Raw genomic sequence first — 17,955 nt, 5'->3', positions numbered from 1 at the left:
AGGCTGGAAGCGACCTTTGCTAATATCTAGAGACCTACTTCTTCATTTTATAGAGGAAGAACATGAGTTACCTGATGGGAAAGTGGTTTGTCTGAACTCATGCAGCAAGTGAATGCGAGAGGTGGGATTTGAACCGAGGCCTCTAGACTCCTCCGCCAGTGCTCTTTCCATGCTACCAGGCTATGTGCATATTTGTGGTATTTAAATGTGCATTCACATGGAGATAAAGAGACTACTAACTTCCTCCATCTACATATACTGTCTGCAGAGGAGCGGGTTAGAGCCATGCTGAGAAAGATAGAAGGTGTTATCTATTGCTTCACTCTGCTCTCCTCAACTGAGCTAGATTATTATCTTCCGAGCAGTAGGCCTCCCGCCCTCTTGGCAATGGTGAAACATTTGTGACTGACCTCCAATGACTGAGAAGCTCCTGGGTGGGGCTGGGGGGTGTTGGTGGGGACGATGTTTCCATCAGGACGTGGTTGAAACACAAGCTCGGGTGAGACTTTGCTTGTGGTCCCGGGGGTAAGTATCGTCTGGGGAGGCGGATTTTTAAATTAGTTGGAGGAGTGTGTGTCTGTGAACATAGACGTGCAGAAGTCTCAGAGGGGATTCTCTGTCTGTGTGCTGGGATTCCAGAGGGTGGAAGTCAGTTGCATTCGGCTTGGAGGCGGCCTAAGACTGAGCAGTTTGTCCTTGAGGGACATTAGTCTCTTGTTCCCGAGACCTAAGATGTGTCTACGGTAACAACACTGTCATGAGGGCTCCGGCTAGAAGCCGCGTAGACTTGGATCCAGACAGAACGAGAACCAAAGAACTCTGCCAAACCTGTGTAAGCCTCAGTTTCTTCTTTTGTAAAATGGGTGTACAACCACCCACCTTCCAGTGTTGCTATGAGGATAACAGACAAGTAGTAGATTTGGTGCCCAGTGAAGCGTTCCATCAATAATAGCTATTAATTAATGACTCTTTTTTTTTAAGTCAGCGGGGAACCAGATCCCAGAGAACGTCTCCCTGCAGGAGTATTTTCTTTAAGATTTGTTCTGAGTTGCAAAAGACTGGCGTATATGCAGGGAAGGGACTGGAGTGGCAATCTGAAAACGTTGTGAATGGGAGTTAGAGAATGCATGCCGTCACAGAGGAAGGTCATGGAATAACTGCAAAGAGTGATCCGTGACCCTTACTTAGAGTTTATACCGCGAGCCAGGAACTGTCCGAAGAGCTTTACATAGATTAATTCCTCTTATCCTCACAGCAACCCTGAAGACGCCAGTGCCGTGAATAACACGTCTTTACAGTCGAGGCAACTGAGGCACAGAAGTGTTAAGTGACTTGACCAAAGTCAAACAGGGAAAGAAAAGCTTCTGGAGAACGTTAGTACAAGAGTGTGTTAGTGGTTAGTGCAGAGTGTGCTTAGTCTGGGAGTTTCAGGAGGCTCAGTGCTTGCAAGTGTCAACGAGGCACTCGGGGAGGACTTGGTGATGGGCCCACCTGTTTCTTGCTCTGTATATTGACCTTGTTGCTTAAGCTTTGGCAACTCTGCTCAAAACCCTACCTTGAGTGGGGTCGGATGTGCAATTGGCGGGACCCAGTGCAAATGAAAATCTGGGGTTCCTTGTTAAAAAATTATTAAGAATTTAAAGATGGCAACAGCAGAGCAGTAAACCAGTCCAGGGGCCCTCGCCCCACTAGACTGCATAGGTGGCAGGCGCATGAAGCCAGCCCTGGCCCTGAGACCCAACAGTGAGGCGGGAACAGTGCTGGAAGTTTCCACAGTCTCACTTACCCCCCAGGATAAACTCTGCGAGGGAGACATTTGACTTCCCAATGAGCGGAGGAGAGACTGAGACTCAGGGACATTAAGTGGCTCCCCCAAGGTTAAATAGTGTTTCTTCTAGGTAAATGGACTGAATTGCAATGTGTACGGAACGTGACAAATTGCTCCTCCTACACATCGTTTCTAAGTCTTTTGCCAGGAATTGAGGAGTATAGGGTATGGACAACATGGTCCCAGCCATCAGAGCACTCACAAACTGAGCATAATCTGTAGAAGGTACTTAGCGTCTCTGAAATTTAGTTGGGCAATCTATCAAACAGGATGATTTGGCCCTTTCGATTCACCCGGAGCTTTGTGGGAACCAGCAAAAATGAATCCACGAATACTGCTGAAGTTGCTTGCAATTCTTTGGGAACTTGCTGATTTAGGCTTAGAACTAAGTTGCATTTGGGTTGCATTTATCTCAAGTAATTTGCTGATAAAAAAATGCTTTCCCCCAAAATTATGAATTAGAAATTTTGAATAATTTGTTTTCTTCCTTAAAACTTGGTGGTGCCTGTCGCTATAAAAGTGTATTACTAGAGATGTGGCATATCTGGTTGAAATTCAGAGTTGCTATTTCTGGTTAATTTGAGTCTCTCATCATTTATGTCCATGTTAGACTCGTGGAATTCTAGAACGACGACACGTCAGAACTAGATCTATTTAGCACACCCCCCCGCTCAGTTTTAGACAGAGAAACTGAGGCTCAGAAAGAAGTGACATGTTCAAGGGGGCTGAATTTACAAAGCCACCAAGCTGGAAAGTTGATGTGGGTTCTCATTTCACATTCCAGATGTGTCCCAGCCATCTGGGGTGAGACCCTTGCCATGGTAACCAGCACTGAAGGGAATCCAGAGACGATTTTTCGGACACCCAGGACAAAGGTGATGTCCTGACTCTCTGTCGTCCCCTTCCCCATGGTATTTGACAGAACCCACTCCTCCTTTCTCACTGTTGGATATCTTGACCTTCTCTGTCCCCTGGTGCATGGACACGGCGATAGTCATGGGAGCAGGGACTGTTTAGGACTGAGGACTTCCCAGGACTATATGGCTTCGTATCTTGGGTGGCTTATACCTCTCATCTGAAAATCATGGCTGAGCCCCGTTTTCTTACAGGGCCCTCTGCAAATGGGTGCGTTTTTATAGTTAAGCCAGTTTGTGTTGAATCCTCTGTTTGGGTCTGAGGATCATTCCCTGTTGAGCACCTATATATGCCAGGCACTCGACTAACCTTCTTAAATATTGTATGCAGTATGGTGAAGACTCTGGCCCCAAACAGCCTGGGTTTGAAGTCTGTCCTCTCCAAGGGGTTTCTCATATGTAGAATGGGGACACTACCTCATACGTTTATTATTCTGATGATTAAACAAGATAATTAATAGGGACACCTGGCTGGCTCATCAGTAGAGCATGTGACTCTTGATCTTGGGGTCGTGAGTTCGAGCCCCACATTGGGCAGAGAGCCTACTTTAAAAAAATTTAAAAATAAAAAATAAAAATAAATAATATATGTAAAATGCTTTGCATGATGCTGGCACATTACAAGCCCACGATGTGTGAGTTAGTGAATAATGAAACAGGTGCTGTCCCCGTTTTTCAGATAAAACACTGAGGCCCAGAGAAAGAGAGCAACTCATAGCCAGGAAGGTCAGAGCTGAAATTCCAAACCCAAGCCATCTGGCCACCGAGTCCCCGCTTCTCACCATCTTCCTACACTTACTTGTGAGGCTGCCTTGCAGTGTATCCAGCTTTCTCCCACCGTATCTTATTTACGTGTGGCCAAATTTATATGGAAACTTGTTGAAGACAGTGGCTTCCCCTGCAGCCAGGGCTGGCAGACGCCTTTCGCTGGACTGCCCTTTCCCTCCTTCTCCATCCACCCATTGCCCGTTCTTCAAAGTTCCTACTCAGTGACTCCTCTCTGAGTGCTCTGTTGAGTGGGGATCAATTTTTCCTCCGAGATAGTACATATTATGGATACTACTCCTTCATCATGCTTTGTTGTGACATCTCTTCTGCTTTTTGATTTTTCACATATTAATGTCTTGATTTTTCAAGTACAATGTGAGCTTTTGAATGCTCAGATGGCTTTCGTCCTGTCCATCAGACTATTTCACACAGGGCCACGCACCCAGACCACTCAATATATATTTGATTGGAACTCACACATGTAGCTGATTATTTCAATGTTTTATTAACATGGTAAAATACAATTTAGATTGTAAATAAATTTTTTATGTAGATAAATTTAGCACTATGCTAATTGAGAGACTCAGAGTTTCCAGGCTTGTTTCAATACTCTTAAAATATTTTTTTTCCTGATTAGAAAAAAGATATGTTACTTGCAGAAAACTTTGACAATGACAGATAGTATAAAGAGTTAAATAAAACATTGTCCACAATCCCAATACCCACTTTTGTTAACATTTAGGTATATTTTCCACTTTTCCCCCTTATTGAACAAAGTACATTTAAGTGAAAGTCCCTATTTAATTTCCATTAATTTACATTTGTGAATAAATCTATATTTGATAGGCAAAATTACTGTCAATGAACTATTCTGGATTTGGTGAACCGAATCAGGTGGCTGGGGGTTATTACTAAACTAATATAATAGACAAAAAAGTTTAATGACCCAAGGTTTTCTTTTTTGTACAAATTTTTATTCTTTTTATATTTTTTAATATGTTTTGTATGTAGCTAAATAAAACTGCATGGTACTTCTTCATGGAACAGACTCCTTCCCCAGATTAATTTTTTCTCAATATAATTTTAAATGTTGGTGTAATATTCCATTCTATACCTTCACCGTGATTTATTTAATCTTTGTTTTTCAATTAGATTGTTTCCCATTTTCACTTTTATAATTAGTAGTGGGTAAGACTACCTTGTAATAATGGCTTTGGTCCCATTCCGCATTGTTCGTAAATTGTTCATTCCATGCCTTTTACCAACTGGAGCTGTAAGGGTTTTTCTCAAGAATTTTTGTAAAAGGGCCCCTGGGAGGCTCAGTCAGTTGAGTGTCTGCTTTTGGCTCAGGTCATGATCCCAGGGCCCTGGGATTGTCCCATGTCGGGCTCCCTGCTTAGCGGGAGCCTGCTTCTCCCTCTGCCTGCCACTCTCCCTGCTTGTGCTCTCTCTCTCTCAAATAAATAAAAATCTTAAAAAAAATTTTTTTTGTAAAAAAAAAATCTAAAACCTTTTAAAGTTCTGTATTGCACACGCTTGTTCTAACATTTTTATCTATTTGCCTTTAAATTGTGTTTATTTGATTTAAATATATGAAGTTTTAATATTTTAGAGTCAAATCTATTTTTCCTGTTGCTTTGTGATTTCTTCCATTGCGTATAAGCTGAGAAAGTTTTCTCTCATCTGGGATTTAATAAATATTATTGAATATGTGAATATCCAATCCATTTCCTTCTACTTTCAATGCCTCAACTTGAAAATATTTACTTCTTTAATCCCTTTGGATTTTATTTTGTTATATCATGTCTGGATGCGAGTTATTTTTTGTTTTTCTTAAAGGTAGCTAATTCATTATTCTGTGCACAGCATTTCTTAAATGACGTTTTCCTTTCCTCCCACTGCTTTGTGAAACACTTTTGTGATTTATTTATTATACATCCCAGTGAATTTTTTCAAGTCTACACCACCCTTTAAAAGTGGTATGTCAGGGGGCACCCGGGTGATGCAGTTGATTGAGCGACCGACTCTTGGTTTCGGCTCAGGTCGTGACCTCAGGGCCGTGAGATGGAGCTCCGTGCTCAGCACAGAGTCTGCTTGAGTTTCTCTCTCCATCTCCTTCTGTTCCCCCTGTACTCACTCTCTCTCTCAAATAAATAAATAAATCTTAAAAAAAAAATAGTGGTATGTCAGGAACCTGCCTGGTCACAATTCCTTTTCTTTTTTTTCTTTCTTTTTTTTTTTTTTAAAGATTTTATTCATTTATTTGAGAGAGAATGAGATAGAGAGAGCACATGAGAGGGGGGAGGGTCAGAGGGAGAAGCAGACCCCCCCCGCTGAGCAGGGAGCCCGATGCGGGACTCGATCCAGGGACTCCAGGATCATGACCTGAGCCGAAGGCAGTCGCTTAACCAACTGAGCCACCCAGGCGCCCCCAGAATTCCTTTTCACACATGTTTCAGCTCTTCTCAACTGTTACTTTTTTTCCCCAGGTATATTTTAGAATTAATTTGGAGTTGTAAAAAATTCTCATTGTAGTTTTGATTGGAGATATACAGAACCAACAAATTAATTTCAAAGTGATTTTTTTAGTCTTTTGGATTCCCAATCGAGACATCATGTGTCTATTAGTTTATGTCTTTTTAAAATTTATTTATTTACTTATTTTTTAAAGATTTTATTTTTAAGTTTCAAACTCACAACTCCGAGCTTAAGAGTCACCTGCTCCACTGAATAAGCCAGCCAGGCACCCCAATTTTTAGATATCTCAGTACATTTTTATTACTTTCTACAAATTATTCTTCAAATTATTCTTAGCTCCATCTGGTGTGATGGCTGCTAAGCTCCCTGGTTCACCCTCCCTGCAATTCCATTTCCTAACTGGTTATTGCTGATATAATAGGGAGAATAGCTGATAATTTTAGAATATTACCATGCCCTCAGGACTTTCTCGAGTACTCATCAATTTCACTACTTTTTCAATTGATTCTTTGGGGATTTCTAGGTATAAAATCATGTCTTTTGCAAATAAGGGTGAATTTGACTTGCCCTTGCCCCAAACCATACCTTTATTGCTTTCATGTATCAGTTAATAGCCCAGGTTCCAGCGCCAACCTGCCTGGGCACAAAGCCCTGGCAACTCTTCTTATCATCTTGAGCAAGTTATTGAACCTCTCCGTGTCTTAGTTTTGCCCTCTATAAAGTGGAAATAATAATTATACTTCAATTAAAAAAAAGAAAAGGAAAAGAAAAAAATAGTACCTACCTCTTCGGTGGTTGTGAGAATTAGATGAGTGATATATATAAAAGTATCTCAGAACATGCTCAATAACTATTCCATAATCTTATTATTATTGGAGGTCGGAGGTTGGAGGGACTTCCAACTTCCTAGAGTTAGAATTGCCAGGATTAATTTTTTTAAATGGTTACAGCAGACATCCTTGTTCTCAAATAACTGCTAAAACATTTTACCACTTGTTAAGGTGTTGATTATTGCTATAGAAGAGATATTCTTTATTATAATAAGAAGTCTCATATTTTATTAACTTATCTGATTTCATCAGATGAATGTTTTTTGGCATTTTACTGAGATCATCATTTCAAAAACTTGATCTATTGATGCTCTCTTCATATTATGTAAGAGGCAGTTCCCTGTAATGATTGAGAGCTGAGCTTGGTTTGAAATTTGGCTCTTCCAGAGGGGGGACCAGGGAAAATTGCTCAACCTTCCCAAGCCGTACTGTCCTGTCTAGGAGACAGGGATAATGTCTATTCCTGCAGAGCGAGAACATAGAAGAGCATGGTAAATACTCAACACTAGTTTTCATTATTGTCATAGTTGATTTCCTGGATGTCCTGGAGTAACTTCTTGATATTATCTTATATTTACTTCTGTATTCATAAGTGACATGATCCTGCAGAGTTTTCCACCTTTTTTCTGTGGCCTGGATCTGAATAATAGCACAAAAATTACGTGTTCCTCAAAAGTTTAAAATAACTCATTTTCTAAAACTATTCGGACACAGATTTTGAGTAGATTAATTCCAATAATGCTTTTAATTTCTAAATAATAATAACTGTCATTTATTGCATGCTTATTATTATGTAACTAAAAGCTATAATAATTACTTCACGTAGCTCATTTTATGTCATCCTCAGAAGCAAGTATCATTTATATTTGTCTTATTCAAACCTGAGAACTAGTTATTATTGCTCCCATCATACAGATAGGAAAACTGAGGCTTTGAGGAGTTCAAGAACTAGACCAAGCTCATGCAGGGAATGAGTGAGGATGTGAACTCAAGCTGACTCCAGTTCTCTGCTTTTCATGGCTAAATACCATGCTGCCTCCCAAACGTCTTTCTTGTTGCTTTGTTTTGATTTTGGTCTCTTTAAGCTTCTTGTGCCTTATGGAATCAATTTTGCTAATTTATATTTTTCTAGGAAATCATTAATTTTATTGAGATTTCATTAAAAAAAACAAACCTTAGTAGCCTCATAATTTTTGATCTCCTCTGTTTCTGTGGCTATATTCATTATGAGTTTGGCTTATTTATGTTTCTTCCTTTTCCTGATTATTCTAAAGTGCATCTTAAATTAGGGGAGAAAAGTCTAGTAACGTGGAGGAGACTGGATGATATTATAAAATGGAAACAGATTTTTTCTTTTAAAATATCCCATTTCCATCCAAATTTGCTTCTCTTCCCCCTTCCTTACTTCAGTCCTTATTATTTTTTAAAAGATTTTATTAATTTATTTGACAGAGAGAGAGCACAAGCAGGGGGAGTGGCGGAGGGAAAGGGAGAAGCAGGCTCCCTGCTCAGCAGCAGGGAGCCCGATGCAGAGCTCAATCCCAGGACCCTGGGATCATGACCTCAGCCAAAGGCAGATGCTTAACTGACTGAGCCACCGAGGTGTCGCCTACTTCAGTCTTTAAAAAGCAGAATGCTTGGAGCTTGAAAGAGCCTGAGGAGGACTTTCAAGTGTCCAGCCCTTCATTCACCAGGGCCTAGAAAGGACTTCTACTTGTCTCAGTTCCACGGTGAGGAAGTGGTAGGGCTGGGAGGAGAAGCCATGCTCTCATCTCCTTGACTTGTTCTCCTTCTACATCATTCAGCTGTGTTATCGCTCAAAATTTTAATTTTAAAAACAATAAATTAATGAAGATTGCAAAAAAAAATCTTTTTAAGGGATGACTGGGTGGCTCAGTCAGTTAAGCGTCTGCCTTCAGCTCAGGTCATGATCCCAGGATCCTGGGATGAGTCCTGCGTTGGGCTCCCTGCTCAATGGGGGGCCTGCTTCTCCTCCCTCTGCTGCTCCCTCTGCTTGTATTCTCTCTCTCTCTGTCAAAAAAAAAAATTGATAAAGCCTTAACAGTATTGATAGCAATTATTGATTATTATAATCCATATGGTTTTCATATAAATGATCTTTGATTGTGCTCATGTTCTAAACCACTCTTCATAGGATGACGCTCTCCAAAGAAAGCATGTCAGGCAGGAACGAGGTGTGTCTTTATTATTTCACCTCAATGTTGGGCTGTATGGACTACAAAGGCCCCATGAAAGCTCCTCTATCATTAGAAAGGGGAAGCAAGGGACACCTGGGTGGCTCAGTTGGTGAAGCATCTGCCTTCGGCTCAGGTCACAATCCTAGGGTCCTGGGATCGAGCCCTGTGTTGGGCTCCCTGATCAGCGGGGAGCCTGCTTCTCCCTCTCCCTCTGCTGCTCCCCCTGCTTGTGCTCTCTCTCTGTCAAATAAATAAGTAAAATCTTAAAAAAAAAAAAAAAAAAGGTGGGGGGGAAGCAATATGATGGGATCCGGGCCTAACTGGAGGTCTTGGGATTTCCACGCAGGCTTGAAGCGAACAGAGCAAATGCTCCCAGCACTCTGCGGGAGTAGGGTTGGCAGGTCCCTGGCAGAGAGCTACATTAGTGTTGGTTTCGGTGTCAAAACTCAGCACGCAAAAGATGGCAGGACAGTCCAAGTCTTGATGACGGAATGAGCCAGTGGCAAACTGTCTCATGGTCCAGGCAGTTTTTTCAGAACCTAATTACCCTAATTTGCTCATTTCCTTGTTATTTGGTATGTGTGTGGGGGGAGGTGCAAATGAGCAGATGTTTTTGCCCACTGTCTGATCAGCAATCTGCAATTAGACCCCAAGGAACAACCTGTTCATTGCGGTTAGGGGCCATTAGCCACTTAAATAATGACATCTGTCATCATTTTCTACCTCATCCTGTCCCGGATCTTATCTACAAACTATACTCAACATGAATGTCTGAGTTCCCTAAAACAGACCAACTCGATTTTAATAGCTCTCCTCTAGGCACCATCTTACAACAGGGTTAGGGCCCCATAATCCCATCGTAAACTGAAAATATCCTAAGTCAGAAACGCATTTACTCAGAACACTTACGTTAGCCTACGGTTGGGCAAAGATCATCTGACACAGAGCCTATTGTATAACAAAGTGTTGAGTATCTCACGTAGCTTATTGAACCCTGCACTGGAAGTGAGGAACAGAATGCTTGTAGGGGTACAGAAGGGTTGTGAGTGTATAGATTGTGGACTCTCGTGGTCGCATAGCTGACTGGGAGCTGTCCAGCATCAGACAGGGTACTGCATGGCTTATGGCCAGCCCACGAACAGATCCAAATTCAAGGTTCCAAGTCCAGTTCTACTGAATGGGTATGCTTGTCATGGCGAGAACTCATTAAGTCACACTGCCGTAGGGGCCCATCCGTAATCACTGAGTGCTTCCCACATGCCGAACGTTGTACACTGGTCTTTAGGAGCAGCACAGAGCCTTGAGCCCGCACGAGAATGCCAACAGGCAGGTGCCGTCATTCTCCCCACCTTCCGGTCCAGAAGCCGAGGTCCTGAGAAGTTTAATAATTCCCACTTAGAAGGGGACAGAACTTGGATTCTTACTGATGTCTGTTGGAGTCTAGTCTATATCCTGGCCCAGGTGCTGTGTGTCATTTGGCTAGTAAGATGTTCATAATATGTTAAAACGATGGAAGAAAGTATAGGCATTATAGTTTTGTATAAAGAGCCAAAATAAGACATTGGTTTTAAAACAATGGAACACTGATTTAATGCAGTGATTCTCAACTGGGGGCAAGAGTTGCTGCCTCGGAGTGGGGCATTTGGAAATGTGTGGGGCCATTTTTGGTCATTTTGGTTGTCACATTGACCTGTTATGATGGTGGTCTCCCGGGATGCTGAATGTCCAGCACAGTGCAAAACAGTTTTAGACAACACCGAAAGATCTGTTGGCGCTAGATCTCAGAAAGTGCTCAGAAACACTGATAAAGGAATAGCAGTAATTCACAATGATGCTGTAAAACTCAAGGATAGCAAACTCAAATGGCTTCAGGGGTCAGTCAGGGACTGAAGAATCTCAGGGCATCGAAATCCAAGTCTTGAGAAAGCACCTCATCAAACAAAATCACCTTGGCGCCGAATTATGTGGCCGGTGGGCCTCCCGTTTGGAGCTTTTTAATGGAGGCTTTTCTGATCTGGAAACATGTTTATGATATAGTTAGCAAAGAGGAAAAGCTGCTAATCAGTAGGATGCCGTGTTTAGAAAAGATTGTATAAGTGTAAACATACATTTACACGCACACATATACAGAGTACCTATAGTTATGAAAATATGTAGAAAATGCTACAGAATAAAATGCGGGTGGTTTTGTGAAATGTTTTGCTTATTTGCATTTTAAATTCCACCACAAATGTCTGTTGGTTGTTTAATTTTTAATAAATAAGGAGAGAGAGGAGCCTTAAAAAATTAAAATTTGAGTGTGGTTTCAGAACACAGCCCTTAGTGGCTTTCTGTCCATCCCCTTTGATGAAAGAAGGAGAATAATTTCTGTGATTAAGGACAAATGAGACACCGAAGATGAGGTAATCAATACTAAAGCACTAGAATGCCTTTAAAACTGGAACAACACTTGGTTTCCCAGACACACTGGCCTCGCTTCTAGTCCCATTTTCATGTCTTTTGTGATTCAATAAAGCTCTCCTGGTAAAGGCCAATCGCCATTTTACAGCTGCCCTGGAAATCAATACTGGAAATTGCTTGAGAAATCAGTACCTGTCGAAATTTTAAGAGGGTTTATCCAAAATAAGGCAAGGGCAAGGCATTAAAACTATTATCTATGCCTTTTTTCAATCAAGTTGCCCAGTCCTTCAAGATCATTGTTTTTTTCCTGAAAAATCCCCGTTTTGCTTCAGCTCCATCATTTTTGTGTTTTATTTCCAGCTCTGCAAATTTTATTTTGTGCACAAGTCATTTTTGACTGAGCTTTCTTTCTGGAGTTTGCTGATCCCCGTGGTGGGGTGGGGGGACAGAGGGGGGTGAATACTGGATTTTCTACCCACTTGTCTGTGGACGTTGGGAACTTCCTGGAGTCCTTTCTCACCCTGTCGGGGTTATGTCTACCTCCTGCTCCCCTGTAACCCCTTCTTACCAGCACCTGATGTTCATGAGGCAACCCGACACATTCAGCTAGAAAAGCAAAAGGTAGCGGGAGAAGTAGCTAGAACTTATTATATAGGAAAGGGGGTGGGTTAAGGACGTGAATAAGTTGGCTATGTGTTGCTTCCAACTTTTGATCTTCTAAAGTCACTGCTAAAGGCTAGCTTTGTAGGTGTGTGAAAAGAGATGGTGGTGTTTTCTCTCTGGAAACTTCCAACTGGCCAATGCCCACAGCCCTGGAGAGGCTTTGGTGGCAAACCCCACACATCTTCCTGCCCATCACTGCCTTCTCTCTCTCTCAACTCTTGGTCCAAGTTCTGATCTTAGAAAGCCCCTGTGTGAAAACCACAATAAAAACAAAAGTTTTCAGGACTTTCCACACCGTCCTTAGCACTTGGAAATGCTGATGGGGAAAATAAGCCCCAACGGCAGTAAAAGTCTATTAAAGGTTTACGGCCTGCAGCAGGAAAGTAGGTTGTTGTGTCCCCATCTCAGTGCCGAGTAAGTAAGTATCCTTTCAAAAGCTTTGAAATTGGGGCGCCTGGGTCGCTCAGTCGTTAAGCGTCTGCCTTCGTTCGGCTCGGGTCCTGATCTCAGGGTCCTGGGATGGAGTCCCACGTGGGATCGAGCCCCGCATCAGGCTCCCTGCTCCGCGGGAAGCCTGCTTCTCCCTCTCCCGCTCCCCCTGCTTGTGTTCCTCTCTCGCACTGTGTCTCTCTCTGTCAAATAAATAAATAAAATCTAAAAAAACCCCCAAAACTTTGAAAATATCCTGCCTTTGTCTTGTAGTAAACTCCATATTCAGCAACATGCTGATGAAATGCATAAGCTGATTTTTAAAATCAACGTAGTCATGGGTATAACAGCATCCAGCGCCTTGGTCCTAAAACCCCATGAAACCACGCCTGGTATGTGTATTTAAGATCTGGATTTCTTTCATGACTCTCTGCCACTGTATTTGCTCGACTGGAACACTTGGCACTTCCTGCAGTGGACTCTCCGGGAGCTGAGACCAGGGGTTGAAACTGTAGCCTTGGGTTTAGAGCCCAAACCCAGGCCGAGCCACTTGCCAGCTGTGTGACTTCAGACGTGTCCCTCTGCTGTCACAATCTCATAGGCTCGTTATTAAAGGAGGGCTCGTGACATCTCAGCCATGGGGCCGCGTGAACGAGGTAGGATGGGGCTAGAGCTGAGGCCTGCATCGAGTGAGTGCCCCCCCCCCCCCCCCCAAGCGCTGCTGTCAGGTGCTAATATCTAACGACTACTTACTGCCTATTTTATAGATTCAGAAACTGAAGTCTGGGGACAGGAAAGCCAGTGACCCCAGAGCAGCCGAGTTTGCCCAAGGGGAACTGGGGTGTAGAGCCCCAGAGTCCTGAGAAGCCACCTTGCCTCCTGCAGTTCTCCCGGACGGTGGTCGCACTGTGTGCAGACCAGGTGCCCAGCGTGGTGCCCCCCACCTCTCTTCCTTCTGCCCCTGGAAAAGCCTGAGGCTCTCTGACGCCCCGCCGCCACCCTGCAAGCTCATCATGCTGACAGAGTGAGTGGGGTTCCAATCAGGCTGATGGGTGTTGCTGGCTTCCAAGCACACACACCACCCTCCCTGGCTCCCCGTGTCTGACCGTCCAGAGAGGCAAAGGGACCAGCCCTGAGACACGCAGCAACACTGGATGGCTGTCTCTGGCTGGGGGGCCGGGACAGGTGTGCAGCTGTATTGGAATCTCTGCAACCTCTAACTCCGACCCTTCTCCTTTCCCAACAGAAGCATGAAGCTCTGGCATGGATTAGTGATTGCAGTGGTGTCGCTCATCCTACAGGCCTGTCTCTTTGCTGCCATCAGCTACCTGCTCAGCAGGCACATGGGTAAATGGCCTGGCATTCTCTTCCCTCCTAGCCACTTGCAGGGACCATCCCCGAGCCTACAGCAAGACGAGCCCCAGAGTACCCCAGAATACCTACTTGAGGATCACTGGCCAGATCACCCCTTACTGGGTAATCCCCACTCTGACCCAACTTATTTCTGGTTGGGAATGACAGCCCAGAGTCCTTCCACCGTCCAGACCTTCTACCTAAGACTAGCTCTTGCAGTGCTCATGAGGGTGGGCTCATTTAGCCTGGGTCTAACTAATTTTCTTCATCACCACCGAAGGACTCAATGTGAAGAAATGGCTTTGAGTTCCAACGGAGGGATACTAAGAAATTAGCTTAAACTCTTGAACTGATTCACAATGGAAAATAGAGAAGTTCTGTTCTGGGATGGCATTATAATTAGGGAAAGTAAAATAAAGGAAGTCTAAAATAAAGAAGTAAAGGAAGTAAATAATGAAAGGCTTCTCGAGCTATTCATTCATTCATTCATTCATTCATTCATTCATTCAATACAACAGGGAACAAAACAAAATTCCCTGTCCTTCTCTAACTTACATTCCTTGGGGGGCACAGACAACAAACTAGATAAACAAGTAATATACACGTGTGTTAGATTATGGTGAACGCCAGGGAAGAAGATGAAGCAAGGCAAGGAGAGAGGAACTGGATGATGGCCAGCATCACTGACATGCTGACATTTGAGTATAAACCTCTGGAAGTGAGGAAGTGAGCTGCATTTGCAAAGGCCCTGAGGCAGAAGGGTATTCGGTAGAGAACAGCAGGAGCGGAGAGGCCAAAGTGGCTGGAACTGAGAGAAGGAGGAACAGTGAGGCCATGGAGGCCCTTTGGAGGCTGGGATTTCAGCTTGTACTCCAAACCAGGCGAGGGGTGCTGCCGGGTTTTGAGTGGGGAGCTGAGGCTTGAAGAGGTCCCTCTGAATATTTTGCCCTATCGAGGGCAGTGCTCAGAGACAGGATGTGCCTGACCTGGAGAGCTGCCACTTTTGACCCTTGCCCTGTCCCCTTTAGCCAAGGAGAGTGAGCGGATACTGAAAGGAGCCAGGCTCCAGGCCCCAAGGCCCAGCCCTGCCCACCATCAGCCACTTGCTGTCAAGGAGGAGACTCCAAGCATTCCTGCGTCTAAGCCCCATCATAAGCGTGAGTAATGGGGCACGGGGGGGCGGGGGGCAGTCTTGTCCTAAAGCTTCTTCTGCTCCGTCTGGGCCCCCGGGGAGCCGCCCTGCCGCAGCCCAGCTCTGTCCTCACCTGCCCAACCCCCGGCTGGAGGATTTCTTGCACGCACCTCAGGGAAGGCCTGGTCAGCCTGCCTTTTTCAGAAAGCTGCTCTTCCTGTCACATGGGGCCCATCTTGCTCAGTTTGTGTGGGTCTAAATTCTTTTCCAGGTTTGGTCCAGTGGGAGCCACTGCAGAGGGGGCTTGGGCTGTCTCTGTTCCTGTCTTTGTAATACTATGGCTCCTGTTCTTCCACCTGGCCCGTTAGTGGGGCAGCCGAGATGTCAACGGCCTCTGCCTGCCTCTGGCCATGGGATCTGGGGGTTTTAATAAATACGAGTCTTGGTGATGATTCAAATCCCCATACCCCTTCTGGCGAGTGAACCAACAGGAACACTACCCTCTTGTTTTCTCTCTCAGAGCTGGGGAGACACACCAGGCCGCCGTTCACACAGTGGAAATGGCTGCTTCCACAGCAAGACAACTCCCCCAGTCTACTCACTCCGTTTCCGTCTACTCACACTGTTTCCCATGGCTAATCTCTTGATTGCTTTGCATTCGCTCCAACCTTCTAATTTTATCTTTTCAGTTGGAGGGATCTGGTGGTCAGTCTTCCCCGGCACTGAGATAAGAGCTCGGTACATGTGAGAACCAGAAGAGAGTACTCACGTGAATTCAGTGAGGGGTGCTGGCCTCGTGGGGACCCTGGCCCTAGAGCTTCACCGGAGCCCGGCCAGAGAATCCGAGACTCTGGTTGGCAGGGACCTCAGAGATCATCATCCAACCCTCTTGCTTCACAGGGAGCAAAACCAGACACAAAAAGGGATGTCACCTGCCTAGAGTTAGTGATGGGTCTAGAACAAAACCTGTGCCCGGGACTGCAGAGGCCCAGCTGTTTGCCTGGGGCCGCTCTGTGTCAGCCTGTCCCTGCTTGCCCCTCCTACCACAGCCCAGCCCTGGGGTGTTGGCTATTGGTTTTAGATGGAGCTGGACAGAGCAGTGGTGCCTGAACTCTTGGGCGCATTCCTGCCTATTTGGGGGGGCCCTTTCTCCCCCACCCTTTCTTTGTTCAATTCCTTCTTTCTTTTTTGGGGGTCTCTGTATCTCTCTTCCCCTCTTGGCTTTGTGAGGCTGGTTCTGCTTGTCTTTGTCTTCTTCTCCCTTCCGTTGTGTCCATCCCCTCCTAACACCCCCTGGCTTTCCATAGAAGAACAGTTTCTATTTCTCCCTAGACGACAGCGATACATCCTCAGATAGCTCGGACAGCTCAGACAGCTCGTCTCCAGCCTGCCAGGTAACGGACACCCCTAGTGATCCCAGCCTTTTGTATGCAGTTGGGGTCCTTGCTGTACAAGACTGAGCACCACCCAGGCCACCCCAGCTACAGAGATGGGAGCAGGGAAGGCGGGGCTTCTTGAACCTTTACAGCATCCTTAGGTGATGGGGGGGAAGAGGGGCAGGCTCACGGCAATGTGGGTCATCCACCCAAAAGGGGGTCTGAGTAGCTGTAAAAAGGCAAGTGCCAATGGGTCACCTCCTTCTTCCCATACCCCAGTCACTGGGTCAAAGTCTGCTTTGAGTCCTGACCTCACTGGGATTCAGTCTCCACATCTTTCCTTAAACCCATTAATTCCCTACAGACAGGAGGCACGAGCCGTGGGCAGTCTTCCCCATTTCCCCCTTCCCTGCTCTCCAACCCAGGTGCCTGGGAGCCAGCTTCTTTCCCTTCCAGCCTAAGGGGAGCCAAGCCTCCTAGAGTGAGAGTTTCGTCCTGGGGTCCCCCCTCCTCCAACCCTGGTAGGAACCTTGACCCATATTTCTCTCCTTCCCCCCCACCCAAGGCCACCCAGGATATGAATTACACACAAGTGGTCTTTTCCACCCCCGGAGAACTAAAAAATGAATCTGCCCTGGACTATGAGAACATAAAGGAAACCACAGATTATGTGAATGTCAATCCAAAAAGTCACAAGCCCAATTTCTGGACTTTTGCGAGCCCTGACGACTCCGAGCTGGTGGAATACACTCAGGTGGCCATGTGAATTCTAGGTTTTTAATGGGATGCGATTCTCTAGAAATTCTTGCACTTATTTTGTAGGGGAAGGACTTTTTTTTTTTTTATTTTTGAACAAGGCATAGGAGAATAAGTAGGCCTGTATCTCGCTCAACAAGAAAGATTCAGTTCAGATGTCAAGAAGAACTTCCAGGATCAGTATGAATGAGTGGAGATATTAGTAGAGAAAGCAGGAAAGTCTTTCTCCATAGAAAATTGTGAAAAAAATTTTCTCATCAGCTGTAGTAGAGTTCTGTTTGGCAATCTTACCGTGAAATGACTCTTTGAGCTCTTTAATGTTTGGCAACAGACAACTTCCTTAAAAGTTTTAAATAAAATGGCGACCACCGCATCTTCGTTTCCTCTTGCCTAACCCTGCATGCTGCCCCTTTTCAGGGCTGTCTCTTGCTGAGCAATGCTGCTCTTCCCTCAGCACTGTAAGTAGGTCACTCAGAAAGCTCACCATCATTCAACCTTTGAATTCCCTGTTTCTTAGGCACGAAAGCTGACAGAGCCCCGGTAAATACCAACTAGCATCACAATCTGTGATTCCAGGGGAAAAAAATCTCCCCAAATTCAACCCAATAAAATGCAATATTCTTTTCTGGTTTGTTGTTTGTTAGTTGGTTTTAAGCTCATTAGGAATAAAAGGGCACTTTCTTAACTGGATGAAGAACAGCTTATCTCAAATCAGCTGATGGCATGATACTTATCGGTAAGGTCCTAGACGCAGTTTTATTGAATCATGAACGGAGTAAAAGTGTCCACAAGCCTGTCATTTCCTGTCATTCCCTTCATCTGACACGGCC

The 17,955-nt window shown here is 44.7% G+C and overlaps 1 protein-coding gene across 3 annotated transcripts; it reads left to right on the top strand.

The window, feature by feature from the left end:
- The first annotated feature begins 449 nt into the window (after nt 1-449).
- RHEX (regulator of hemoglobinization and erythroid cell expansion) lies at nt 450-17,494 on the top strand. 3 transcript variants are annotated; one of them, XM_035009515.1, is made up of 7 exons: nt 450-525; nt 2,613-2,703; nt 13,394-13,532; nt 13,755-13,855; nt 14,890-15,018; nt 16,326-16,387; nt 16,935-17,494. In XM_035009515.1, the coding sequence occupies exons 3-7, from the start codon at nt 13,522-13,524 to the stop codon at nt 17,133-17,135; spliced, it is 504 nt and encodes a 167-aa protein (XP_034865406.1). In that variant the 5' UTR covers nt 450-525; nt 2,613-2,703; nt 13,394-13,521; the 3' UTR covers nt 17,136-17,494. The 3 variants fall into 3 exon arrangements, with proteins under 3 accessions (XP_034865406.1, XP_034865404.1, XP_034865405.1); XM_035009513.1 differs by having other exon boundaries at nt 471-525; nt 13,276-13,532; XM_035009514.1 differs by lacking the exon at nt 2,613-2,703 and having other exon boundaries at nt 501-525; nt 13,276-13,532.
- The last annotated feature ends 461 nt before the right edge of the window (nt 17,495-17,955 follow it).

Source organism: Mirounga leonina, unplaced genomic scaffold (genome assembly GCF_011800145.1).
Source record: "Mirounga leonina isolate KUSES-001 unplaced genomic scaffold, KU_Mleo_1.0 Mir_154, whole genome shotgun sequence".
Lineage (NCBI taxonomy): Eukaryota > Metazoa > Chordata > Mammalia > Carnivora > Phocidae > Mirounga > Mirounga leonina.
This window is presented reverse-complemented; position numbering and strand designations above follow the sequence as displayed.